At 37.3% G+C, this 27,441-nt stretch overlaps 1 protein-coding gene across 2 annotated transcripts; it reads left to right on the forward strand.

The window, feature by feature from the left end:
* Window positions 1-870: 870 nt before the first annotated feature.
* SNX4 (sorting nexin 4) lies at window positions 871-27,441 on the forward strand. 2 transcript variants are annotated; one of them, XM_087920388.1, is made up of 14 exons: window positions 871-1,599; window positions 7,231-7,349; window positions 9,142-9,280; window positions 10,359-10,508; window positions 11,637-11,684; window positions 13,525-13,580; window positions 16,135-16,207; window positions 17,433-17,494; window positions 19,346-19,411; window positions 20,697-20,786; window positions 22,640-22,739; window positions 24,215-24,360; window positions 24,990-25,104; window positions 25,773-27,441. In XM_087920388.1, the coding sequence occupies exons 1-14, from the start codon at window positions 1,246-1,248 to the stop codon at window positions 25,818-25,820; spliced, it is 1,566 nt and encodes a 521-aa protein (XP_087776514.1). In that variant the 5' UTR covers window positions 871-1,245; the 3' UTR covers window positions 25,821-27,441. The 2 variants fall into 2 exon arrangements, with proteins under 2 accessions (XP_087776514.1, XP_026563741.1); XM_026707956.2 differs by having other exon boundaries at window positions 899-1,479.

Below are 27,441 nucleotides of genomic sequence, written 5' to 3' on the forward strand. Positions count from 1 at the left end.
ATTATTACAGCTGGGTCCTAAACTTGTGTTCCAATTTCTCTTCTTACCGATTCTCTTTAACTTTCTTACCTATCAGTATGTCAACACATCTGTTGTTGAGATTGCTCCATTTTTTTTACAGCAATTATCTTTGGACTAAATAGTAAGTGCGAATATATTCCCTTGTTCTCTCTAAGCTATGCTTCAAATATTTGCATGGTTGATTGCTCGACTTAAAAAATATTGTCAGAGAGCACCTGGCGAGAAAACCAACTGCAGGGATTAGACCAGAACAACCTGCCAGCAAACACCAGCCTTTACCCTTCCAAATGGGTCTGTTGTAAAACCTGCATTTAATATTTAAAAGAGAACTGTGTGCTTAAAAATCCGGAAAGAAATACTACCGGTTAGGAAAAATAACTGGAAGTTTATATTATCTAAGTTTATAATTGAGCCGCGTGTTAGTACTGGAGAAATTCAAGAAATGTTCAGCTAAAAGTTTATGGGGAAAAAAAAAGCCTTTAGACTGAAGAAACCTTAGGGATTTTGGGTATATGGATTGCTGCTGGAGGAGGAACAATAAAAGAAAAAAAGAAAAACTGGATATACCTCGTTCCTCGCTTTTATTATCACTTCTCTAATCTAATTGTACTGTTGCTTTCGGAGTGGGGCAGGGTTTTTAAACAGTTTAATTATATGTTGACGTTTTAATGTATTTATTTGTTTTAAATGTTGTAAGACTTTGCGGAAAGCGAATTCAAGCGCCTGGCTTCCTATATTCTTTGAAAACGGATGGGGGGGGGGGAAACCCTCTCTTGGTAGGGAGTAGCCGGACTGGTTGCGCCGAGTAAGCAGAAATCGCCTTTCTCCACCCTCGCGGTCGAGAGCGACGCTTTCCCCGGGAAACGGGAAACGCCTCGGAGCGATTCTTGGCCCAGCTCGAAACGCCAAGTCTCTCTTGTTTTCCTTATCTGCCCGCTTTCTATCTGAAACGAAATCCCTTCAATCATGGGGAACGGGGTGAAAGCCCCAGGCGAATGGCGGCAACAGTCCCTGAGGCGACTTTGAGCGAGGAGAGGGCTTCCCCTCCCCGGTCGCAGAAGCGAAACTGAGAGGAAGGGAGGGGTTGGAGGCGAGGCTCCCCGTCCCGCGTCCCTTCCTCACACTCTTCCTCCCCCTCCGCTCCGCCTGAAAAGAGCCAGGCGCGTGCGCGGAAGCGGCCTCCGAGCCCTCCTCCTCCTTCTTCGTCTTCCCGGCTCGCTCGCAATGGAGCATCCCCGCGCCGAGAGCCCTGGCGGCGGGAGCAGCACCAGCACGACCAGCAGCAGTAGCAGCAGCAGCGGAGGTGGAGGAGGCGGCGGCGGCGGCGGCAGCAAGGAAGGCGACGAGCCCGAATCCCCTCCCGGTCCTCTGCCAAGTCGGACTCATCAGAAGGCGGTGACAGCAGGGGCGACCACAGCTGCAATAGCGGCGGCGGCCACCGGACCGCCGGCTTGTTCGGTAAGGGAAGCTCCGCCGCTGCACCCCGGGCACCAGGTTAGGCCGCGGCCCCGTGGTTCGGGCTTGTCCCCGCCTCCTCGGCGGAAGCGAACGCGGCGGGCTCGGCTTGCGGGCGCGCTGGTAAGCGGAGCGCGGTCGGAAGAAGGCGAAGCGGGGGTGGGGGGGGGGCATTGGGGTTGGGCCGAGTGATAAGCCTGGGGTTGGGGTGGAGGAGGAAAGGGGAAGGGATGGTAGGAGCCCCTCACCTCTGGTTTTGGGGGGCGGAGGTTGCTTAAGAGGAGGAGGAGGAGAAGGGGAAGGCTCCGGTGTCTCCACCGCTTGCTTTACCCAGTGGGAAGCAGGTGTTGGGCGTGTGAGGAAAAGCCGCTCCCGTTGAAAAAGTCTGCGACTCCCCGCCCCCCCCTCTCTCTTTCCCCTTTTTTCCAAAAACTCCTTTTTGGAGGGCTCCAGCTCGCTTTGCAGAGACCTGGGACAGACCAGGAAGGAAAGGGAAAACTTCAGAATTGGATATGGCAATAGCACTTAGACTTATATACCGCTTTACAGACCTCTCTAAGCGGTTTAACAGAGTCAGCATATAGACACCCCCACACACACCCCAATTTGACTCCTCATTTTATCCACCTCCTCAGAAGGATGGAAGGCTGAGTCCACCTTGAGCCTGGTGGGATTCGAACCAGGGAATTGCAGGCAGCTGGCAGTCAGCAGAAATAATACTGCATTCTAACCACTGCGCCACCTTGGCTTGTAAGCTCCAGATGTGCTAGAGTTCCCATAATGGTTTTGCTGCCTGGAAAGATGGCCAGGGCAACCCCTCCACTATGAGTCAGTCCTTGACTTATGACCCCAATTGAGCCCCAAATTCATGTTGCTAAGGGAGAAAGGGGTTGAGTGAGTTTTGCTCCATAATTTTACGATTTTTCTTACCACCGTTAAGTGAACACTGTGGTGGTTACATTAGTAACCCAAGTTGCTAAGCGAATCTGTCTTCCCCACTGACTTTGCTTGTCAGAAGGTTGCAAAAGGTGGATTACATGACCCCCGGGACACTGTACCCCGGTTATAAGTCTGAAACAGTCGCCAAGCATCTGAATTTTGATCACATGATCATGGGGATGGTGCAAAGGTTGTAACTGTGAAAACTGGTCCTAAGTCAATTTCTTCAGTGCCGTTGTAACTTAGAATGGTCACTAAATGAACTGTTGTAAATCAAGGACTACCTGTATTCTAGTCCAATGTATCTGGAGACTGCTATTTTTGGTGTTCAAAATATCTGGAGTCTGTTGTGTTCTTTATGAACCAGTGGTGGTATTTGACCAGTTTGGCCTGATTCTGGCGAGCCGGTAGGAGCGATGAGCAGCGGAGACCGAACCAGTTCTCTCCACCACTCTGCTGTTGGGCCCACCTACCCACCCGGGCTCCCATACTCACCTTTATCCTCTGAATTTGAAGCGCAGCTGCTTTGCGCAGCATAGAATAGTGCCGCACGGCAACTGCTGAAGCGACCGGGATCGTGCAGGCTTGCAGGAGGCGAGTTAGAACACCTCTACACCTGCGCAAACGTCTCTGTGCCTGCACAAAGTGCACATTTGGCGTGTATGTGCATGCAAAGTGTGTGCATGCATGCAAAGTGCACCCACTAAGCCACGCCCACCGAACCGGTGGCAACAATATTTGAATCCCACCTGCTTTCTTTCAATACTATTAGAGGCAAATCTACTTTCCAATGGTTGTGTTCTCTATTTTAAAAAAGAGATGGATAGTACAGGTAGTCCTCAACTTACACCCATTTATTTAGTGACTGTTCAAAGTTACAATGGCACTGAAAAAGGGATATGACTGTTTTTCACACTTAAATTTTTTGCAGCATCCCAATCATGGTGTGATTAAAAATTCAGACAGTTGGCAGCTGGCTTGTATTTATGACCATTGCAGTGTCTGGGATCACGTGATTGCCTTTTTTGTGACCTTCTAACAAGCAAAGTCAATGGGGGAAGCCGGATTCACTTAACAACCATGTTACTAACTTAACAACTGCTGTGATTCATTTAACGGTAGCAAGAAGAGTTGTAAAATGGGGCAAAACTCAATAACTGCCTTGCCTCCTTGTATCTTGATTAAGGCCCTTCAATAACAGCAATAACCAAACGAAAACCAGGATTTGTTTTGTAACTTACCACAGATCAATTTACCATTAGATTTGCTGACAGATTTTAGGAATGTATATTGTAATTAATAAGAATGCTAGAGACAATTTAGGTTGGTGGTGTCTGCTCTGGTTTCTTAAGGAATTAATTGGAACTGCTAAAATCTTTTAATTGTCTCCAATTTTGCTGGCTTCCTACTATCTGGAATTTTTGTAAATACTGTCTTAAATTGGCTGTTTGGTACAATACACAACATCATGCAGCTTGTTTTTTGTTTAGCATGTTGTGTTTACACGCCATATTCTGGCTTGAAAACTGTGATTTATGGTTTAGCATACTGTGTGGACCCCACCAGTTGCAATCTGCTTTTTAAAGTCAGCTTAGCATATTTTTGCAATTTAGCCATTATGCGGCTGAAAGGCACCATAATTATCAGCACACCTGTTGTTGGGAGAGGAATGTGATAAAACATTTAACGTCTTCCCCTCTTCCCAAGGTTTTATGAAATGATGTTCCATTTTTTTTAGTGCAAATGTTAAAACATTAGAGCAGAGAATAAAATCTTGCCATTGCCCTAGCTTATATCACTGAAGTTTCAAGGAATAGGTGTTTTTAATTGTTACTGTTCTGATTCTTAATAACATAAGCTAACTTTTACACTAGTTGATATAAATGTCGCTGTATTTAACTGTGGCCAGATGTTCCTTCCTCTTCAAGGATTTTCAGCATGCATATGGACTATATGGACTCTATCATGGGTAATGTAGGATTCTTGTAGGCTGCTAAAATTTCATCTGCCTTCGGATTCCCATTGTTAGAGTCCCAATTTTGAATGCTTCATTTTGTGTTGAATACTAGTCAGGATCCTGCTGATTTAATGCCAGCCAGCCAAGTTAATGTACAACTTGCCTAAAACTAGGGAAGAGGGCAGACATTTGATTTTAGTTGCTTAAACATACATGCTGAATGCTTCATTACAAAGGATAAAGCTCAAGGAAGGATTTACTACCATGCAGCTCCATATAATTTGATATAAATGGCTGATTAGAAATACGAAGTAAATCAGGGGAAAAGAAGCTTCATTGTCAGTGAAGTTAGTGTTTAGTATAAGATACTCATTTGGTATTTAAGATTATTTCCCCCCCAAAAGTTGTGTATGCCTCTGTCATATTCTCAGTGATCTAAGGTTGTCTCAAAGGAGCTTTTTCAAAAGGCAACTAGACTGTTTTTTGAGAAAGGAGAAGATGATGTTTCACTTCTTATCCAAGAACCTTCATCAGTGATGAAGCTTCCTCATGAAAAGCAAAACATCATCATCCTCCTCAAAAATCCAAACTAAACACCAGTCCGGTTGCCTTTTGAAAAAGCATCTTTGAGACAACAATGACCTGGATGACCGAGAAGCTCCATAGACAGTGATCTAAGACATTATAGCAGAGGTCTCCAAACTTGGCAACTTTAAGACTTGTGGACTTCAATCCCCAGAAGTCCACAAGTCTTAAAGTTGCCAAGTTTGGGGACCCCCGCATAGGAAGAGAGCCTTGTTAGTCTATGATGGCAAAAATCAGGAATCTGGTAGTACTTTTTCTGACCAACAAATGTTATGAAAAGCCGTGAGCTTTTATGAGCTGTACTTCATTAGATGCGTGGAGTGGATAGGCTGATGCAGTATTTAAATTTGAATGAGGTGCCGGTGAAAGGAAGAAGAAAATATATTGGTTATGTGAGAGAGATTATGAATATCCTTATGAATTAACAATTGCAATGTCTTAACCCATTGTATTTTTTGAAGCCTTTTGATGGATGTGAATTCAATCACTATGGAGTGTCCTGGTACATTGAATTGTTCTGTTATCTTGCCTTGCTTAGCACTAGCATTTAGACTTTTATATACTGCTTCACAGTGCTTTACACTGTGAAGCAGTATATAAGCAGCTTACAAAGTCAGCATATTGCCCCAAACAATCTGGGTCCTCGTTTTACTGACCTCAGAAGGAGGGAAGGCTGAGTGTGATATCAAACTTCATTTTTTTGTACAAAATTTGTCCTATGTAAAATCAAGAGGAGGCCTTGGTGGCAGATGATGGTACCTATCATATTGGAAGAAGCGTATACAAAGAAACTTCTAATCTAGTGTGTGCCCTTGTTGGGTCTTGTGATGGTGCTATTGGTGTAGATGTGGGAACGAAGTAGACTTCTGGGTTTGTTGCAGACTCTCATTCCCATGTTGTTGTTATTGTTCTGTTTTTGCTGCTTCAGCTTGGCTGATAGTTCTGTAAGCAAATACTGTACGGGAATGTTGGCTTGAGAAAGTGCAGGATCATTGTGCAGAACAGGATGTTTTTTTATTGATAACTCACTTGAGTGGGTTTGAGCTGTGATCTGTGGAGAGTGGCCAGTAGGGTTCTATTGTTCTGTTTGTGTGGTCTGTCTTTTACTAAGTCCTTCTAAGGAATTGATCAGGCCCAATTGATTTTGTCTGTTGATCCTGTTATGTGGATAGTTCAGTCTCCTGAATGCCTAGTTTAATTCCATCAGTTGAGCATCTCTGCCAATGCATCAGATGTTTAGAGCCTGGCTGTAGATGATTTGGTGGTGTGTTTTTTGGGGAAGGTGAAAGTGTGCAAGTATGCCAAGTATGCCTAGTAATCTGTGGCTTTATTTAATGCGATGTTTATATATCGGTTCTGCAGTATTACAGTGATATCAAGGACACGGACTCATTCTGTAGGCTGAGTTTGACGGAGGGGTGGAAGTTTTTGAAGCCATGATGGAATTTGATGAGAGATTTAATTTCCATGGGCCCAGTTGATAAGGATGTTATCAGTGAATCCCAAATAATGTAGAGGATTCAGGCAATAAACCTGTTTTAGGATTAGGTCTAGGTCAGATGTTAGCTTATTATGAGCCATGTGTGTGCCCACAGTTGAGTTGTGCCACTGATTGCCAAAGGTGAAATGGTCCTAGGTGGGTACAAAGTTTGGTGGCAATGTATGCTGTTTTGGCATCAGCGATGTTCTTGATGGCTTGAAGTCCGTTCTTGTGGGAAATGTTACTGTTTAGCATCCATGGTTGTTGAAATAATTTTGCTAGGGTGATTGCCTATGGAGTTCAGTTTTCCTAGGAAATCTGTGGTATCTCTTAAGTAGTTGGGAGTGCTGGTCTGACAAATGGAGTACATGAGACCTGATATTCCAGTTGCGATAGATTAAATAGTTGAGATAAAGGGAACCTCCTACTTTAAGTAGGATGATTAAGGTAATTCTCCCTTTTTAAACAAATTAATGGGAATAACTAGCCCTTCTTCCAGGCAAATGCAATAATTTGATACAACAGTTACCATGACATGCACTGCAAAACTTTGTTTTCCTGCATTCTTTGTCTAATGGTGACAAAGTGTGAAAAGGATTATAATAGAGGTAGTATTGAAAATATTAAATTATATCCATTGTAAATTGATATTAGTGTCATCACATACAGCTAATTATACTCGATTCTGCTTTATAAGAACCAGGGATTTGATATTTGGCAGCAGTGAATGTTTTAATAGATATAGAGCAACAGCTGTAATGTTTACAGACATAACCTTTTTTTCCCTTAAAAGATCATGGAAGATTGTTTATTGAAAAAAGTAGAAATCAGCGTTGCAGAAGCAGAAAAGAGGACTGGACGGAATACTATGAACATGCAAGAAACGTATACTGCATACCTAGTTGAAACAAGGTAGGTTAAAATCAAAATAAACTTAACTGTTACATTAGCTTTTTTTACTATTAGTTTGAAAATCATTTTCAATGCATTTTATGGTTTATGTGACTTTTCCATTCTATTAATAAGCTTAGGAACAAGTAGAATTGCTTGGATATTGTTTTGTTCTCAATTTTGGAGCCATGTTCTTAAAGCATCATACTTATTAAGATAACTAATGCATAAGAAAAGAATTGATTCAATTCTTACTGTTGTGAAACCTCTTAAACATAAAAACAGTTCATTAGCTGGGACAGTGTGGCTCATGAGTGCTTCAGATCAGGCAGATTGTCCATGGTTAATTGGTGGTTCACGGTCTTCCAACAGTACAAGATTACTGCTTCAGTTGTGGCTCAAACTAAGAGTGCATAATAAATAGAGTATTTTTTTATTTATTTGATGTATATTATATTTATGTTTCTAGACTGCCCATTGCTCTCAAAGAGGGGCTCTGGGAGGTGTATGATATAATCAACATATAAAAAAGCATTCGAATATTAAAATTAGGATTAAAATTAAAATGGTGAAAATTTAACATAACATTTCAAAGAAATGAAAAAACCCAAGATGGCCATTTAACAATGATTAATAAAGGTAGCAGGAGGGCTCTCATAGTGCCAGCCAACCTCACAATTGCATGGCCCTTTGTCCCACCCCCCCGTCCCCCCCATGTAAACTTGGCAGAGCCAAGTTTTGACCCCTTTACAGAAACCCAGAAGAATGGGGGGATGTCTCGAGTTGGGGTGGGTGGGTGGTGATAAGGGCAGCAGCAGAAAAGGCTGTCTTCTTAGGACCTGCCAATCAAAAATATTTGATTGATGGGGTCTGCAGCATAGGGTATCTCAGGGTGGGGGAGACTTTGGGAGGCTGGAGGCAACTCTGCTTGTGCCTGTACTGTGGTGTCCCCTGCACCTGCCATGCCTTTTATTCCATGTAATGACCCATGCATTCATTTAACAAATACATTGGGGAATGTAGAGTTGGGAACTCATTAAGTGAAGACGTTCACCAGTATGAATTAAATACTAGTATGTGGAGGTGATGGCTGGGGAGGTCTACTTCTGCTAGGTGTTTGTGATCATATGTGAGAAAAGATATTGGCTGGGAATGTCTGCTGTCTGCCTGATGTGCATGCACACCTTTAAAAAGAACATTAGACCATTTGAAACTGACTGGGAATAGCTACATGTTTTCAAGGAGCACTTGTACAGTAGATAACAATGCTAAGATTTGCCACCTAATCCCTTACAACCTACAAATTTCTTATTTATTGAAGATATTTTGGGGGAAAAATTAGCCATCTCTCAAGATGTTGTAGGGTGGGTTGGAAACATGTCACTGTGGTTGTATACGATTCGTATCCTGCCACACATCACCTTATGAATACCAAATGCAACAATGTTTTTGGATACTTCAACTTACAATTGTTTGCTGTTACAGTTTATAGTTGTTTTGCTGAAAGAAGAATACACAGTATCATTTTCCCCCTCAACGACTGATAGAAGCATCTTAAAGTATTTATTATCTTATATTTATTTTGCTAACTAATTAGCACATTTAAATTAAATTAGCAATTTACAACTAACTAATAAAGCACATATCAAACGTACAGTAGACAAAACTTAAAATGCATGGTTAGTGTCTGCTCTGTTAGTTTTTCTGACATGCAGATGAATTTCTCCATACACTTTTTGTATCTTGAAATTAAATGAGATATTCTACAGATCTTCACGTGATCTTGTCATAATTAGGTTCTGATGTTGTTTAGGTCTGTGGAGTCAATGGGTGAAGGACAGTGTTCCCCTCCAGACTCTCTTTGGAGACGATACAGTGAGTTTGAATTGTTGAGAAATTACTTGCTGGTGAACTATCCACACGTCATTGTACCCCCTTTACCAGAAAAAAGGGTAAGACTCAGTTTCAGCTCGTTCTGTTTGGTTATTTCTTTTACCACTTTATTCATACTTGGGCTTGTTAAAGTTCACGCCTCTATGATAACATACCAAGATACTACTTGGGGTTCAGGAGCAATTCTTGGTTTATATTTTTATTTCAGTGCAATCTTTACCTTAAGGCTGCAAATGCAACATTTGGTTTATGTAAGGAGCATTTAAAGTTTAAAAAATAGGAGATGCGAGCGAGAGTTGAGCTTGTGTAGCTTTTTTAAAAAAAAAAATCTAGTGCTTGATTGTAAATTTATGCAAATCGTATATAATGGCTAACATACTTTATATGTCATTTGGAGTGAGAAAATTTAGACTACCATATTTACCTGATAGGAAATGTTTTTATTCCATGAAATAATGGGAAAGGGCGTGGTCCATCTTCCAAAATTATTCTGCAGCTTAAAAAAGCTTTTTAAGTGATGAATTTGTAAAATACGAATAGGGTTTTTCATAAACTCTCTGTAACTTCACCCCTCCATCCAACTTTCTTCCTGCTTTCTCCTTCCTTCCAGTGAAGCTGCCTCTTATTGTTAACAAATTTCCGTCCTGTTCTTTTGATGATCTTTTTTCTGTTTCTGTTAGAAGGACAGAGCAAAAAGTACATCTATATGCTTTCATGCTTTTTGTGTCAAAGTGCATGTGGGAGAAAAACAGTTGATATATGCAGATAGGGAATGAAATAATTTTATAAACAAGGTACCTAATATTACAGACAATTAATTTTAACCAATAATATTAATTCTTACCTTCCTCCCCTTTTGGAGGCAGATATATATATAACCACACAAATATACTAATCTGTATGAACATTCTTTCTCTCTTATGGGTGATAGAAACCTCCAAAATTATTCCAAATAATGCTCACATCTATAACATAAATTGATCATATGGGGTGTTCCACATTGTTTTGTCTTCTCTTACTTTTAAAGGATCATGTTAAATTCAGGGTTGTTTTCCTGTCAGGTAAATATTGTACAGCTTTTTAAAATATGTGGATTATAAATATTTCATATTATTAAACTTCCTTCCTGTTTCGCAGGCAGAATTTGTTTGGCATAAGCTCTCGGCTGATAACATGGATCCAGATTTTGTAGAGCGACGGAGGATTGGCTTGGAAAACTTTCTTCTGCGTGTGGCTTCACATCCAGTTCTTTGCCAGGAAAAGATGTTTAATGCATTTTTGTCCCAAGTATGTTTGGATTTTGTAAAATATACTTATACACCTTAATTCTAATTCATTAATATGTATATACATTTGTGGTAGAAAGCTCTGAGGTTTCTTTCTCAAATTGGATTAAAAATTAACTGAAAACTAGGACAATTGATATTATTCAGATAGATGGAATAGCAGAACCAGTATGAGAGAGTTTTCTGTGTCTCCTCTTATTCTAATGCTCAGCAACTATAAAAATTAGAGTGTGCATGAAACATCATTTCTACAAATGCAAGCTTTCATGTCACAAATTGATTTGTTTTTATTTTTAATCCCTAGGTGATTTTTTTTGACACTGCCAACCTCAACCTTTTTAGGAAGTTAATGATTGGCTTAAGATAAACAGTTCGTTTAGCATTAAAAAAATTCCATGTCACTGATACTACATTCCAAAACTTGCATGGTATAAACATTATTGGTATGCATTGGCCCCTTTAAAAACATGATGAAAGATTTAAAAAAAACCAAATCTTAAAAATATATGATGCTGGGAGTGTTTACAAATACTTCGAGAGATCCAGTGTATTCAGTAGCCTGATTTCTTTTGTCTCATAAAAGACCATTAAACAAGTTTAAAAAGTTAATTTCTATGTTAAGAGGAAAAATACCTTAGAGCAAAAATAATGTGTTCTTCTAAAACTGTAAATCCTGTAATCAAATAAATCCTTGCACGACCATTTATTGTACATGCACAATATTACTTTTACAATCTTCCATTTCCTGGACAGCATCTATTATTCTTGAAGTGATTTAATTATATAGAACATTTTATATCGATATATAAATTTGAGCATTGTCTTCTCAGACAGTAATAGAATTTGGCAATTACCCATTTAATTTGTATTCAACTGTGAATACAAAATTCCTTACCCACTTCATAAATATGGCATTTACTGGCACAGGATGTAATAATGATATAGGTGTATCATTATTGTTAGGATTGTCAGATTAGTTTTGACCCTACTGAGAATGGTTTAACTCTTTGTTTATATAGTGTTGGGCCACTGCATTGTGCTTCGCGAAAGGAAGGACAGTGCTGTTATAACAATCAGTGCATCATTAATAAAGTTTTGAAATAATAATGAATATAATTTCTATTTCTAGGAAACTGGCTGGAAGGAGATGGTAAATGAAACGGGGTTTCAACTGAAGGTAATTACTTTATAATGCACTATAATTATATATCCAAAATGATGTAATCATGTAAACTGACTTACTAATGAAGTTTTGTGCCAGAGTTTAATATTGTGTGCTGAAGTTCAGGCAGTTCAAAATATTTTTTTCTATAATTAACTTTTATTTAGAAAATAAATATTCTATATTCTTCTAATTATCTTCTGAAATATGTGTATCTATATGGGTTAAAATGTTACTTAGAAGAGAGCATTTGCACTCAAAAAATGCTAAGTAACTCTGCAATACCTTACTATCTTCATAACTATAAATCATACTTAGAAAGGAGTCATCTGCTATGATTGTGCAAGACAACAGGGAAAGGCATATACAACTCTGTCCTGAATGCCAAGCAACACATTAATCTTGCATTTTTAAGAGGTACTTAATGCTACCACAAATATTTTGAAAGATGCCTAGAATTATGTTGAAATATTCCAACATTACTGTTCTAATCTGAATTGGGGTTTTATATTACAGCTGCTGTTTTCCTGCTTTTGTAGCTTAAAGTTTTTTTTTTTTATCAAACCAAAATAGATTTCTAATATAATTTGCATCTTGGAGACTCTAAAAAGCTGACTTTTAAATTACTTGCTCTATATTGAAAATGTTACATATAAATGTTTTATAATGAGAGAATTAATGTGCTACATCATAATATGGCATGATGGCAATTAGAATGTATGTGCTGCTTACAAGCAACATAATTATTGGTCTGCTTTAACCCCTCATAATGTTTCATTTAGTGCATGAATTATGTGCCAATTTTTCCTATGTGTGTAGCATAGTTTTTTTTATCATACTGTACATAATTTTAAGAATTGTGGTTAAATTAGTGAAATAGAATACATACTAAAGACAGCATAATAGAAAGGAGGAGTAAACATTGCAAGAAAAAAAGAAAGAAAGAAAAAATAAAGAAGTGACTATCAATATTTATCACAATAAGTATAAACAGATTTAGTGATTTCACCCTATCTAAGCTTATAAATAATTCATCTCATAATTTTTTTACTATTGGAATTACAAAAGATTCTTGTTAACATTTTGAAAAACTTGAGAAAAAGAAGAAATGAAGAGAAATATAATCCTATGACAATATTTGAACAAGCTAAAGCCATGATGGCAAACCTATGGCATGTGTGCCGCAGGTGGCACACAGAGCCATTTGTGCCAGCACGCGAGCCGCAGGCAAATTTACCTCACTGCGCATGCATATGCCTCACAGCTGATTTGAGGCCGATTTGAGGCCTTTTTCAGCCTCCCAGAGACTTGGAAAAAGCCTCTGCAGGCTTTGCAGGTGCAGAGCCTTTGCAGGCTTCTGAAAAAGCCTTTGCAGGCTTCCAAAGTGACGAAATGGGCCTATTATTCATCCTGCAAAGCCTGCAGAGGCTTTTTTCAAGCCTCTGGGAGGCCAAAAAAGGCCTCAAACCAGCCGAAAATCAGCTGTGAGGCATAGTGCAGGTAAGGGAGCAGCTGAGGGGGGATTGTGCATATATGCACAGGGGGTGTGGGAGGTGTGCGCATTGCTTTCTGGGTGCTAACATGCAAGCGTGCTCACAATTTTTGGCACAGGAGCCAAAAAAGGTTAGCCACCACTGAGCTAAAGATTAAGACCATTAGAAGTAAAAGGAACAAATATAAAGTTGGTTTATTTGATCTGGATTAAAATATGTCTTATATTTTAATTCTGGCTTCCATTTATGGACTTTGTTCTGCAAAGTTCTGTAAAATTGCATGCTTCTTACAAGAACGATCACGATCACTTTTGGTTATAATTTTGTTTTTGTTTCTAATTTAACATATGTTTCTCCAACAGGCAGATTCTAGATTAAAAGCTCTTAATGCAACATTCAGAGTGAAAAATCCAGATAAGTAAGTGTGATGGGGCCTGAAAGCAATTATGATTATATTAATGTAAAGATGGAATCCTGGTTAAGTTCAGTGGAATTTGTTCTGAATGAAATCATGGAATAGTATTACAGTTTAAAGGACTACAATGTATTTTAGGAGCTCCCTGCTTTAAGTGTAACTTAGTATTCAGTGGATATCATAGCCAATTAGATATTATAAGATTATTACAAAAAAAAAAAACCCTTGTCATCCTGCTATAAAGTTTGTTGCTCAAAGGAATAATCAAATTGTCCTGTTTTCTGTTAGTCAAAAGAATGGATATGCTGGGTACTAAAAGATTTTGAACATTATTTTAGAACAACAAAAACAGTATCATCCAGCTGCATATAAGCAAAATATTGGCCTGCACTCCTCCAGTGCAGTGCAGTGTCCATAGGAGCCACTCATTCATTTGTTTTCACCTGGGTCTTCAAGTGGTTCAAACCTGAATTTTTCCAAACTCCTTAAATTGGGAAAGTGTTGCTGGCAAGATTTGGCTTCCTTTCCCCTCACTATCTTGGTAGCCCTCTGCTGACCCTACTCCAATTGATAGACAGTCTCTGGTGTCCAGGACAGGATGCAATATTCCATATTGGGTCTGAACAAGGAAGAATAGAGGTGGACAATTAGTCCCTATTAAATGTGGATTTAGTGATCTTAGTAATGTATCTCAAAACAAGTATGAGCTTGACAGAACTAGATTAATAGATGTTCTAGTAGATGAACTTAATGAGCGGTGTGGTGAAGAAGCTCGCCTGTCCCTGGGAAGGTTGAGAATTCAATCCTAGGTAGTGGCAGATGTTTCTTTCCCAAGGTGCAAAGAAAAAAAACATCTGCTGCAAACTCCATGTGGTGTCAGGAAGGGCATCCGGCCAGTAAACACTCAGCTCCATTCAATCACCCCAACCCTGAATTAAGGAATTATAGGGTCATAAAAAAGTATTTGAACTTTCCCATTGTCTCTATTGTGTACCTCTGTGAAAGTTTAATCATCTGAGATAGCAGAAGACTTATCCACATGTTCCTCCTGCCTAAATGGTCTATAATAAACTCCCATGGTAATATCATTTTTTGATTTATCTGTGAAACAATCTCAGAAAGATTTCTATGTTGTGATTCATGACTTTTTTCATGACTCAAGCATATGGTTTCTGATTGAGTAGTGTAGTACCTCTTCTCTTTCTCTGGAGTCCATTCATTTGAAGAAGCTGTTACGGCCTTCCAGGGCTACATTGTACTTGTACTTACACTTGCTTTTACTTATTTTGCCGAAGTGCAGATGCACTTTGAAATTTGCTCTCTTAAAATTTGCTCAAACTAGCTTTCTGTTGTATTGGTTATAAAGGACACTGGGTCTGACCAAACTCCACTTACGTGATCTCACTTTGGAACATATTCAGTATCATTTGATGCTGAAATTGCCTGCGGTAGTTGTCTCATTAATAACAGAATTGGAAGGGACCTCAGAGGTAGTTGTCTCAGAATAACAGAATTGGAAGGGACCTTGGAGGTCTCCTAGTCCAACCCCCTGCTTAGGCAGGAAACCTTACACCACTTCAGATAAATGGTTATCTAATCACTTCTTTAAAACTTCCAGTGTTGGAGCATTTACAACTTCTGTAGACAAGTGTTCCACTGATTAATTGTTCTAACTGTCAGGAAATTTCTCCTTAGTTCTAAATTGCTTTTCTCCTTGATTAGTTTCTACCCATTGCATCTTGTTCTGCCCTCAGTTCCAGCAACTGTTCTTTATATATTTTAGCCTCCAGTCCCCTAATCATCTTTGTTGCTCTTCACTGCACTCTAATTTTTAGAGTCTCAACATTTTTTTTACATCATGGTGACCAAAATTGGATGCAGTATTCCAAGTGTGGCCTTACCAAGGCATTATAAAGTGGTATTAACATTTCACACGATCTTGATTCTATCTCTCTGTTTATGCAACCTAGAACCATGTTGGCTTTTTTGGCAGCTGCAGCACACTGCTGGCTCATATTTAAGTGATTGTCCACTAGGACTCCAAGACTCACAGTCACATATAACAAAGTCTGATTTGAAATACACCTGAAACATTCAATAAACATTATTCCTTTTTTCTAGAACATATCCTGGAGAGAGAATTATGATTCTCCCCCCACCCCGCTTCATAGCCACAGGCTTTCTATGAACTTTGATAACTGGGCCACCCAAACAAGTACATGTCCCTCTTAAGTATGCGTATATTGTCTTTATTTTGAATGGACCATTTCCTTGTGTTTCCTAAACTCTATTTTTTAACACATTTTTCTTTTTTTGTTCATGTGGTCTTTTGGGAATGGGATGTATGGCTCAAGATTTACATTATTTTTGTTGTACCTACCCATTTTCCTCTGTCTTCTAAGGGGTTGAATGGGATTTGTCTATATGTTCCAGGGGTTGAGTAGGATTTGTCTGTGAGATGTCAGACTTTTTTATTCAGGACTTTTGTCTTGCTTTGGGGAGAAGAAGTTTGTGTTCCCTATTGCTAATAATGTATTGCACCATGTTGTACTTTTAGGAGATTTACAGAACTTAAACACTATAGTGATGAGCTGCAGTCTGTCATATCGCATCTTCTGAGAGTCAGAGCTGTAAGTGTTTTCATCTTTGGATTCTGATGAAAATAATGTAAGTCAGCATGTCTTAATGTGCAACACACAGGACCGTTTGTTTCTTTGTTTGAAACTGATTGAATCAAATAAGCCTATGCTCTGCATACAAGAAATTATGTGGATAATTTGAAACCATAGGGACATATGTGGTGAAGTAGTCAATATGAGATGTATCTTTCTGGGGAGCTGTGAAAAGAGAAGTTGTGTTTGGACTCTTTGTGTTTAAGCTCTTCAATTAGCAGTGTATGTAGATGGTTTCATGTGTAGGAAGTGGAATTAATTGCTTCTGTGCCTTAAAGCTAGTTCTGGGTTTAATAGTTGCCCTTGGTATCATGAATCTAAACATTAAAATATACATTTCTAATCTGTTTTCTCTGTATGTTACCTATCACTGTCTTCTGGTTAATAATTATTTATTTGTTTTATTATTGACTAATAGAACACTCCATTTAACTTGAAAGCAAGCCAGACTTCATAACTGGCTTTTTTTGTCGCCCAAATTAACACTCATCAGAATATTACAAGGAAAAAAATCTCCTCAGAGCTGATATGTTTCTGCAAAATCAGTTTGCAGATAGAAATTGTATCTCAAATCTACTCTCTCCCAATCTGAGGCTATGGGGTATATGGTTACGGGCATATTTTTAAAAACGGAAGTTATTTTATAAATGTTCTGATGCTTAAGTTAGTGTCCATGGTATAATATCTGGTAGATGTTCTGGTGAACCATAGCACGGAGTGAAGACAATGGTGGATTCAATATGTTTGAGCAGTGCTTAAAAGGGAAAAGAGACTAGGAAGTCTGCTTCCATTTCTTGTCATTTTATTTATCCTTTGGTAAATTCAATTATTTGTCGTACAAATTCATATTCTCATGGTTTGGGACAACTTATTCTCTGTGCCCATATAAAATTATATAAGTGGCAATATAGAAAATTGAAACAGTATGTTTAAACTGTTTAGTGTTTTCTCCACAACCCTAATAAGAAGGGAGTCTGATTCCAACAAGAGTTTGTTCCACAATAAAGGCTTTGTTTTGGAAAAAGTAAACTTTAGCATCAGTGTAAACACAGCCATTTTTGTTTTCTGCAATACTAAGCTAACTCTAAACAGATAATAATTTCAAAAATCTTGAATGGTTTTTAAAATATTTTTCTGGCATATGAGAAATAATTTTAATTAAATATAGTTTCTATTTTTTTAGAGAGTGGCAGATCGTTTATATGGTGTATATAAAGTCCATGGGAATTACGGGAGAGTATTCAGGTAAGACACAAGAACATGTAAAAACATCCCTTTATATTTTGAAAATTTATCCCCAACCTTTTAATTTTATGTCAGCATTCAAAACAATTGAAGCGATAAAAAGCCAAAATTTGAAAGCAATAGATAAGCCATTAAGAGGATATGAAATGAGGGAGTAGTTAGGAACAGGTAACAAAATATTATTCCTTGCCACATCCCTAGTGTTTTCTAACTACAGTATGGACCATAACTGTGTATCAGAAATGAGGACGTCAAACTTGTACTTTCACAGACTGATGGAATGGGGCCAGTTTGGCTTCTGCCTCGCCTGAACGGTTTCCCAAGAGAAAAAGCTTCAGCCTCTTAATGGTTTTTCGGGGCAGGGCCATTGGCAGAGATCAGGTGGCCCAGTAAGCATAGGCCCAAGTCGGCTGCTTAGGTTAGAGAGCTTTGCATCCTGGGCTGTATACCAAAGATAACCATTTTGTGTAGGCTATTTTGGGTGGGAGGCTTAATTGGAACATGAATAGCCTTCCTCCTTCTCTCTCTATGCCTGCTATTTTCATTTAAAACAAAAATGTAACTTAAATTGGGATTTGTTTTCCTGCCAGTAGAAATTGCTGAAAAGCAGTATTTGAGACCGTTTGCTGTGTTGGCAGTTTGTTACTGAGAGTATGAAATGCTATTACTCACCAAAAGTGGGGGGGGGGAGGGGGGAGTTAAGAATTGCTGTTTGTCTGCTTATAAAGGGCTCCAGCCCAGCTGCATCTGTGGATTTGAGATTCCCTTTTCTTTATCATGTAACCGGAAAGGAAAGGGAAAACAAAAGAGAGGAAAAATATCAAAAGAAAAAATTATTTTTGAAACCATGACAAACATTGGTGACATCATTATTAATGTTTAAATTTCTTTTGAGATTTTTACTTACTTTTAGTTATTAACCCAGTAACATTTAATTAATAAGTGAAATAAATTTTATGATTCTTGTAAATCCTTTGTTTTGTTCTTTATCCACTATATCTTTTCCCACCTTTTTCCTGTTATACAGCTGATCTATATTTAAAAATGCTTTAATCAATAAATTATTAATTTTTTTAAAAAATGTTTCATTGCTCTTTTTGCCTCCAGCCACTCTGTAAAGAAGCAAGAAGCTATTAAGTCACCTATGTTTAATCTTGTTCAAAATCTGTCTGGGTCAGAAAAAAGCTGTATTAGTTCATTAAAAAACATTTATAAACTTGAATCTATGACAGTTGTATGTAAAGCTATTTTATTGCATCCTGCATTTTTGCATGTGAAGTGATCTTTTGTCTGCCAGAAAGGGGGATGTAGCAGAATATTATTTCTGGATATAAACTATTTAATACTTAAAAAACCACAAATGAGACCAATATAATTGTGCGGATACGTTGTTTTTAGTTGTGTCTTTAGGTATGTTTATAGTTTAAATGCCAACATAGTATGCAGTATGCATAATTCTTCAGTGTGATGGAAATTTGACACTCTTACTGGGTGGTCTCTTGCCATGGTAAATGCAATTTTCTAGGCCAATAATTGTGGCCTTTTAGATGTTGCTGATGTATTGCTCGCAGCATCCTTTACAATTTACTATCCTAGCTTGGAAGCAGCTTTGATAATTCACACATTTCCCTTGACTCACCCTTGTCTAATAGAGATTTACCTATTTCAGAATTTTAAGTTATTATGAAATTAGATTATATACTGAAATGAACCCAAAGCAATTTTTTTTTGTTTTAGTGATCTCAAAAGATATTGTAATTTTTTTTAATTTTACATAGCACGCAATAGGTTGCCAAAAACAGCAAATAGAAATGTGGGGTGCTGTTTCTTATTTAACTCTTTTTCTTTTAGCGAATGGAGTGCAATAGAGAAAGAGATGGGGGATGGGCTTCAGAGTGCTGGTCATCACATGGATGTGTAAGTATTGGCTACATTAGAGTTGATGGAAGCCAGATGAGCACATTAAGAGGTTTTTTTGGGGGGCAGGGGCGGGGAGAAGAGTAGCAGTGTGGGCTGTGCTATATTTCATAGACTCTTAGGTTGGGGCTGTTTTAAAATCTGTTGCATTAAGTAGCCCAAAGAGTCCCTAGTGACTTAAAGGGATTTCTTTTTTTATTATTATTTTGAAACTATAGAAGTGGCTGGTGCTGTTCCAAGGTTTCCTTTAAGTTTCCATGCCAGAAAGTTGTAGAATAAAACACAACGTAATGCAGACCTGATTTCCCCCAACTCACCCCCATTTATTTGATAGCAGTAGCTTTGCTCTATTTTACAGATGCTATGTAACTGTATAAATTTGTTCTTTAAATATTCATTGTATTTGATATTTTAATTTGGGGAGAATAAAGACGACTATGGAATTAAAAGGAACCAATTTTTCCAGAAAATTCTGAGTGGAACATAGCGCTTTGCTACATTTCTAAACTCTGTATTATTGGCCTGTGTTGCAGGAGGTTGTTTTTTTTTTTAAAATGCCCAGCAGCTTGCTTTTCCTGATTGCTCATTGAGGAAGATAATTCCATAGTATTGTCAACATTAATGGTAATTCTTTTGCGAAATACCATTTTCCATTAGGAAATTATGGGTCTTCTGGAATCAACCTGCCATTGTTGCATCAAAATAACAATAAATGAGGACAGGCTTTGTATTATATATTGTTTCAGTCAGGGTGATCCTAGAAGACAACTAAGAAATGATGAAACAACCGGCAATAGATTGAGACATTATTTCTTAATTGGCAAGAGGCAATCTTCTTCCTGGCCACAACACAATGTTTACAATATTTTTTAAAAAATATTCTAATATTTGATGACTATGTATGCCTCTTTGATCATGGCTATGGGGCATAAATAAATATAAATTGTCTTTTAGTTCTGTTTTTGTTTATGACTTAACTACCAATCCTGTAACCAGTCTTCTTGAATACTTTCCTCTATTAGAATAAAACTTATTTTTTTAAGCAGGAAATGTTTGCCACTACAGAACTTATATTTTACCGTAGTAATTATTTGGAAGGTTTTCAAAAATGGGACACTGAATCTTTCATATCAGTTTTGATTTTGTCTTTAAAGAAAATATATGTTTTTACCGAGGCATTTTAATTAGGCCTTACAAAAATATTTTTAAATAAATATCCCTGCAACATTGATCAAGTTTGGGGGATGAGTTTGTTTTTCTGGTATTCTTTTTTCCCCATGCCCAGGTATGCAGCTTCTATTGATGATATACTAGAGGAAGAAGAACACTATGCAGATCAGCTGAAAGAATACCTCTTTTACGCAGAAGCTCTTCGGTAAGCATACACATATTCATACATCTGCTGTAATTTTCCTGATAAAGTTAAAGCATTGCAATTAACTCATTTGTAAACAGTTGATAGAAATGAATGAACAGAATGGGCATACAGAAAACTTGGAAGAACTTGCTCTGCATATTAGCTTTAAAATAAGTTGTTACCAGATAACCTTGCTTCTCTTGATCTTTGCATAGCATGGAAATTATGCTGACTCCTGTAATAAACGAACTAGGCAAAGAAATAAAAAAGAACCTATCTTGAGATTTTATACTGAGGCTGACAGTGACAGGCTCAAATTATGCTAGTTCTACTATGTTTTGAAGAGATTTGTACTTTGTGGAACAAGTAATTATTTACAACTGGCTGGAATTACAAGTAATGGTTTGCAGGTATGTTACAAAGTTATTAGAGAACTTTAAGAACCTGGGATTTAGTAACTATTTAGCCTTTCTATTTAGCCTGACAGATGTGTGCCAGTGTTTGTGCAATTTCTAAAGCAGGTTGAACTACTGACCAAACTTGTGTGCAGATACCTGTGGCAAGGAAGCCTTGAAATCAAGATTATCAGCGTATAAGAGGGTTAGGAATTATCCATCCAATGAACCAGTCAGAGTGGCTTTAGAGAAGCAGGGGAAGAATGTAAGGTGTTCAGAAGATGAGGGATAAATGAGGTGGGCAGGATACCCAATACTTGGAGATGGAATGGAGATTATTGGAAGACCAAATATGGGCAGGTTGGCATGCAGATCATGTGGAAGACATGGAGAAAGGGCCTGTCTTATTCACAGCTTAAAATAAGCGTGTACAATTGCTTTAGGGTTTGCTTCTTCTGAAACTGGAACTCTCAGTGGTGCCCCAAGTTTTATTTCTGCTGAAACAGGCCTAGCCAGAAATGACTTCGGAATATACAGGCTGTGAAAATTCATTTTGGGTTCAAACTAAAATGCAAAGATGGGGTGAAAATTGTGTTTTCTTTGTAAGCTTGATATAGACTTATAGTTTGAGTAAAGAGGTAGTTCTGATGCTAAGGTTTCTGACTTTTTTGGTGACTTGTGTTGAAATGTGTTATTTTTGCTTACCTATGATGCTGTCTCTGCAGAATATTCTATTAAATATGGAAAAGCATGAATTTTTTTTGCTTAATCTGACATTGGGAGAGCAGCTCACAAATGGGATGATTAAAGTTAGTCTGGAATGAAATATATTTAAAATCTTATTTTTAAAAATAATACAGCTCTTTGTGTTAAAGGGAGGGTCTCTTTTATTTTTCTGGACCCTTGTGTGATTAAGGACTTTAATTTATTAAAGGGTTATCTATTAAATAAGAACCTTCATAGAAGAAGTTCTCTATTGCAGATTGGTTCCCTTTCACATGGCTTACAGCAGTGATTCTTAAACTTTTTGCTTTAAGGACCCCTTTCCACTTTTAAAACTTATGGAGGATCCCAAAAGAGCATTTGTTTGTATGGGTTATATTTATTGATATTTATCACATTTACAATTAAAATGTACTTTCAAATAACATTTCTTTATTGAATCGCAGAAAAATAACAGTATTAAATCCATTAGATATTAATATAAATGTTTTTCTTTAAAAAACTATTTTTCAATAAATAAAGTAATAAGAAAAGTGACATTGTTTTAAATGTTTACAAATACCTTCAATAATTGGCAAATTTTGATTTTGTAGCCCCCTGTCAAGGTCTTGGGAGACTTCCAGTAGTCTCCGGATCATACTTTTTAGTGCTCAAGATAGGGACTATGAGATTTATTTTTCTGCTTCTGAATGTACATAGATTTGGACTGATGAGCCAAATGTTTCATTTATAATTTTTAATGGCTATTTTCAGGACAGTTTGCAAGAAGCATGAACTTATGCAATATGAGTTTGAAATGGCTGCTCAGGATCTCCTATCAAAGAAACAGCAGTGTGAGGAATTGGCAACAGGTGTAAGTTTGGCTCTTATCTGTCCATCCCTCCATCCACCCACTTTATTTTCCAAATTTTAAAATTAGGGAGAGTCATATTCTTAACTAACATGGCACTGACATATAGCTTACTGATAAGAGGCTCATAAAGTTCTCTTTCTCTGTGTGTTTATATGTATGTGTGTTTTATAAGTTTCCTGTCAGCAATTATATGAAGAAGTATATGCATGTTGTGCACTTCTGTAATGCATTTTACAGTAATTAATGTACATCAATAGAAGTGTATTTCTTAACAGTGACAGTGTTTAATATGCTGTTGAATTAGATGCAGGATTTTTGTAATCTTGCCACAAATCTTTTCAGATATTTTATGAGATTATAGAACAGTCTTGTGTGTTCAGGAACTTGGAAGACACGTAATTAATTTGGATTAAAAATGTGCTGTATAGTTCACATGATACAGCTTTTCTAAATAATGTTATACATGCATTCAACTGTATAATAATATGATATACACCATCGTGTAATAGACACTGTGTTTGGTAAACACGTGCGTAAAGAGTTTACATGCTAATGAGAATGGTGTTTTGAATAGGGCAGAAAGGAAGGAAGATATTTGGCTAGAAATTTATCAACATTTTTGATGGTTGAAAAGAACAGAAATAATTTTTTTTAAATTCCACTACTAAATGTTGGCAACAAAAGTAAGTTCTATATATGTCATCGTTCAAAATTAAATTATACATACCGTATGATGTTTTTTATTCCATAATAATATGTTTTATAACAATCATTACTGTTGCTTTGGAAGAATCTGATGGCCATTTTAAAAGAGATTCAATGTTTCATTGATTCAGTTTAAAATATTCTATAAATATTCTATAAACAAAATTCTGCTGGTCATATTCTGTGCCATCCTGCCTTTTTCCTTGTCTCTCCCTGGGTTTTGACCTCAGTACTCTTCACTGCAACTAGATGAACTGAGTAATCCAAATGTGGAATAAGGATATGGAACTGATAAGCTGCAGCAAGTTCTTGATTGATCTATTTACGGTTTGGAAGATAAATCTGAGTTGTGCTTTAAATCACTAAAATAGGAATTTAAATGCTTGATTGATGCTCAGTTCAATAATCTAGACTGGGCAAATCTTGCTTCCTTTTGGACTGGGTGTGAAGCTGATCGGGATGTGATAACTGTCATCCCATTAATTGGTAGAGTTAATCTGATGGCTGGCTTGATGGAGGTCCTCTCCCTTTCTCATTGCCCCTTGGGTGTCCTTCCTAAAGCTGTACACTCAGTGGAAGAGGAAAAGGGAGACTATTGTACTGCAGACATAATTTTTATCTGGGATAAAAAATAAAGCCTTTTACCTTTAAGTAAATATTTTAAAGCAACGGCACATATAAACATTTCCCATGCAAAAATTTGGCTGTCTTGTTTTTCTAGAAGATAATCACACACTTTTTAAATTGCCTGATTATTATACTTCTTTCAGACGATAAGAACGTTCTCCTTGAAAGGAATGACCAGCAAGCTTTTTGGCCAGGAGACACCTGAGCAAAGAGAAGCAAAAATAAAGATTCTAGAAGAACAGATACATGATGGAGAAGAACAGCTTAAAGCAAAGAACTTAGAGAGCAGGTAACCATTGCTTGTGCCAATGTGTATTACAATTATGACATTGCTGGTTAAATGCAACATTTGTTCTGTCTTTTTTTTTTACTTTTCTTACTGTTGCCCTTTCCCATTTATATGATAATCAAAAGTTATATTAGTTCAGTAATATTACTGCATATATGTATATGTATCTTTTATTAGCCCATTTTTTAAAAAAGTTTTAAATGCATATATTCCAAGCCATCTGTATTAAACATTTCTTTGAGAGATTAAGATTTCAAGCAACAATTTGCCAAGAATACTCCTACAAACTAATGAAACGCTAGCAATAAGAAAAGCATGTATTATGATTTCATTTTGTTTTAAATGTATTTATATAGCTTCAAATGTTAAAGCCAATGTGTTATATTGATTGCAAAACTGAAACGGGAGATTCAAAAACAGAAATAAAACGGCTGAGGAAATGGAGGTCTTGAGTGGATGGTAATGTTGCATGAAATGGATATAGAACAAATTGCAATTAAGACAAGAAAATAACAAGCATTTGGAGAATCACTCTTGTTTGAATGTATGAATAAACTCATGTCATCAGCCCACTTATCTGGGGCTGGTTCTGCGCTAAGGTATTTCTTGTTTGCTCTAATTCATTTCAGAGACTTCATGAAAAGTGCTTGGGCTGATATTGAACGCTTCAAGGAGCAAAAGAACCATGATTTAAAGGAGGCGCTGATCAGTTATGCTGTAATGCAGATCAGTATGTGCAAAAAGGTAAGCTTGACAGAGAAGGAATTTCAAAAAACAAAACAAAACCAGAAAATGAAATGTTAAAATATGAGGTTTTAACCTAAATTAATGAAAACCTCAAGAGAGTCCTTGTTGTATTCTAGGCTATATAGGCTTCAGGCAGGGGTGGGTTTCTACCAGTTCTGTCAATCTCTGTAGAACCAGTAGCTCTGAAGAGCAGCAGACATAGAACCGGTTCTGATGATGTTTTTGCCCACCCGCCCACCAGGCCTCTTACCTGATCTTTATTTCCTGATTTTTCAACTTCAGCTGCCGAACAAGGCACAGGTGCAGTTAAAAAAGCAGGAAAAGAGGGCTGTTTCAAAGGCTGCTTCTCTGCACGCAGCATGCTGATGACGATTTACAGGTGCGTGGCTCACAGCGTGCAGGGAAGCTCGTAAATCCCGAACCAGTAGTTAATCCTGTCGTATCCCACCCCTGGCTTCTAGTATCTGTATATTTATTTCTTGTGGATGTAGAACATTCTTGTTCATGTTGGATTTGTAAGAGTGCTTCCATCATGACATAGAAAAAGTTGATAATTTTAATAGAAATTAACACATGGATATGTCGTGGGAAGTTAATCACTTTTTTTCTTGAATGCTTAATTCAAATGCAGATTATTATTATTTTGGTCTGTTTTGTTATTCCAGGGAATTCAGGTTTGGACAAATGCAAAAGAATGTTTCAGCAAGATGTGACATAGGAAATTCTGCCTTTCTTGGCAAAATGCTGGAGAAACGAAGCACAAATGCATGAACATGGATGCTAAGTTGCCTCATTTACTATATCATGGAATTGGTGTGTTTATGGAAACTAGGGCACAAAGAAACAGTCTCTTGTTTCTTGATGGCCACCTTGTGGCTTGTTTTGCATGCAGTAGCAAACTGAACTTTGTAATTCTGTTTTGAGATAAGGCTATAGGAAAGATCCAAGCTGGCTCCGTTGATGACATTAATCAAACTATTCACCGTACCACAAATCTGTAAGCTATGTAAATCATTTCCAAGTGCCCCCTTTTTAATATGTTACAGTACAGAAAACACTAACTTATACTGTAAACACATGCTGATGAAGATTTTTTTTTCTTTGTTTTCCAAATATAGTGGTACAAAACTAAATTCCCCCCTCCCAACTATTGGTAATATTCCAAAAGATCATATGTTGCACATCTCAGATATGTATCCCATCCCACAAAACTCCCTAAACGTTGTAAGACAGGCTTTGGATATTCATTTGTTATATATCAGGGATGTTTCTGAGCTCAGAAATTAAAACCAATAGGAATTCCTTATAGATGTTTTCTGTTTGCCAGTTCAAACCTCATACAGCTACTATCACCGATCTCAATAAACATGTTTAATATAAACTTTACATTTATTCAGTATCCCTGAGCTTAAAGAATTTGATTCTTAGTTGGTTTTTTAATATAATAATGTCCCCTTTTTGAATACTTGAGAACACCAACGTGAAATCAAATAGGCTTTATTTGCAATATGAACACAGACTGCTTATACATGTCTTTGCCTTGATTTTGTATAATGTACATTTGTCTAGGTTTCTTTGAAAAGAGGGTGTATAGGATGCATTCTCATCTTTACTATGTGTTCAAAAAGCAAGATCTTTTTTGCTAGCTTTATATTTCTTATTCCTAGCTGTCAGAAAGCGCTAATGTCCTTGGCTGCTTTTTTCATAATGATATTTAAGAGATTAATATGGAATGAAACCAGACATAACTGTGAATCTTCTTTGAAAAATCATGGTACTCAATTTTGTCAAGCATGATTTAACTAGTTTACAGTACACATATTAGAAAGTACTTAATCTGTTTTATTTCCTCAAATCAGACCTACTTTGCTAAGGCCATTATGAAATAATATTTACAGATAACTTTTTCAGCCTATCATGAAACTTATAACCTTTTAAAAAAGATTAATAATTAACTGTAATCACATAATTATTTCAAAAGAAAATCTAGTATATTAATAAGGTAAATCAACCACATTGTTCCATTTCAGAGAAGTGTAGAATATAGTCCCCACTCTGATAAAACTTTTACATTCCAGAAACAATAAGCAGCTACAAATGTAGACTTTTATAGCAGACTTTTAGAGTAGTTGTGCCTTAATTTAATATCAGTAGGCACTCGGAGTCAATATTTTCCATGCCCTTGATCTTCCTAGTGCCTTCCTTCTCTTACCCTTCTTTCATAAGCTGTATAAAATAAATGTATTAGTATGTCTTTTGCTAACTGTATTGAGTTTTGAGAAGGGAACAAAAGGTTTGTGCCAAATATATTTAATAAAACTATCCTTTATTATG

Source organism: Pseudonaja textilis, chromosome 1 (assembly GCF_049901715.1).
Source record: "Pseudonaja textilis isolate UNSWEBS1 chromosome 1, rPseTex1.2, whole genome shotgun sequence".
Classification (NCBI taxonomy): Eukaryota; Metazoa; Chordata; class Lepidosauria; order Squamata; family Elapidae; genus Pseudonaja; species Pseudonaja textilis.

What these genes read in the sequence shown, in the direction of transcription:
- SNX4 (XM_087920388.1), top strand. Translation starts at nt 1,246, where the DNA reads ATGGAGCATCCCCGCGCCGAGAGCCCTGGCGGCGGGAGCAGCACCAGC. An exon ending in GCATACCTAGTTGAAACAAG is followed by an intron (nt 7,350 to 9,141) that starts GTAGGTTAAAAT and finishes GATGTTGTTTAG; the next exon opens with GTCTGTGGAGTCAATGGGTG. An exon ending in AGATCAGTATGTGCAAAAAG is followed by an intron (nt 25,105 to 25,772) that starts GTAAGCTTGACA and finishes TTGTTATTCCAG; the next exon opens with GGAATTCAGGTTTGGACAAA.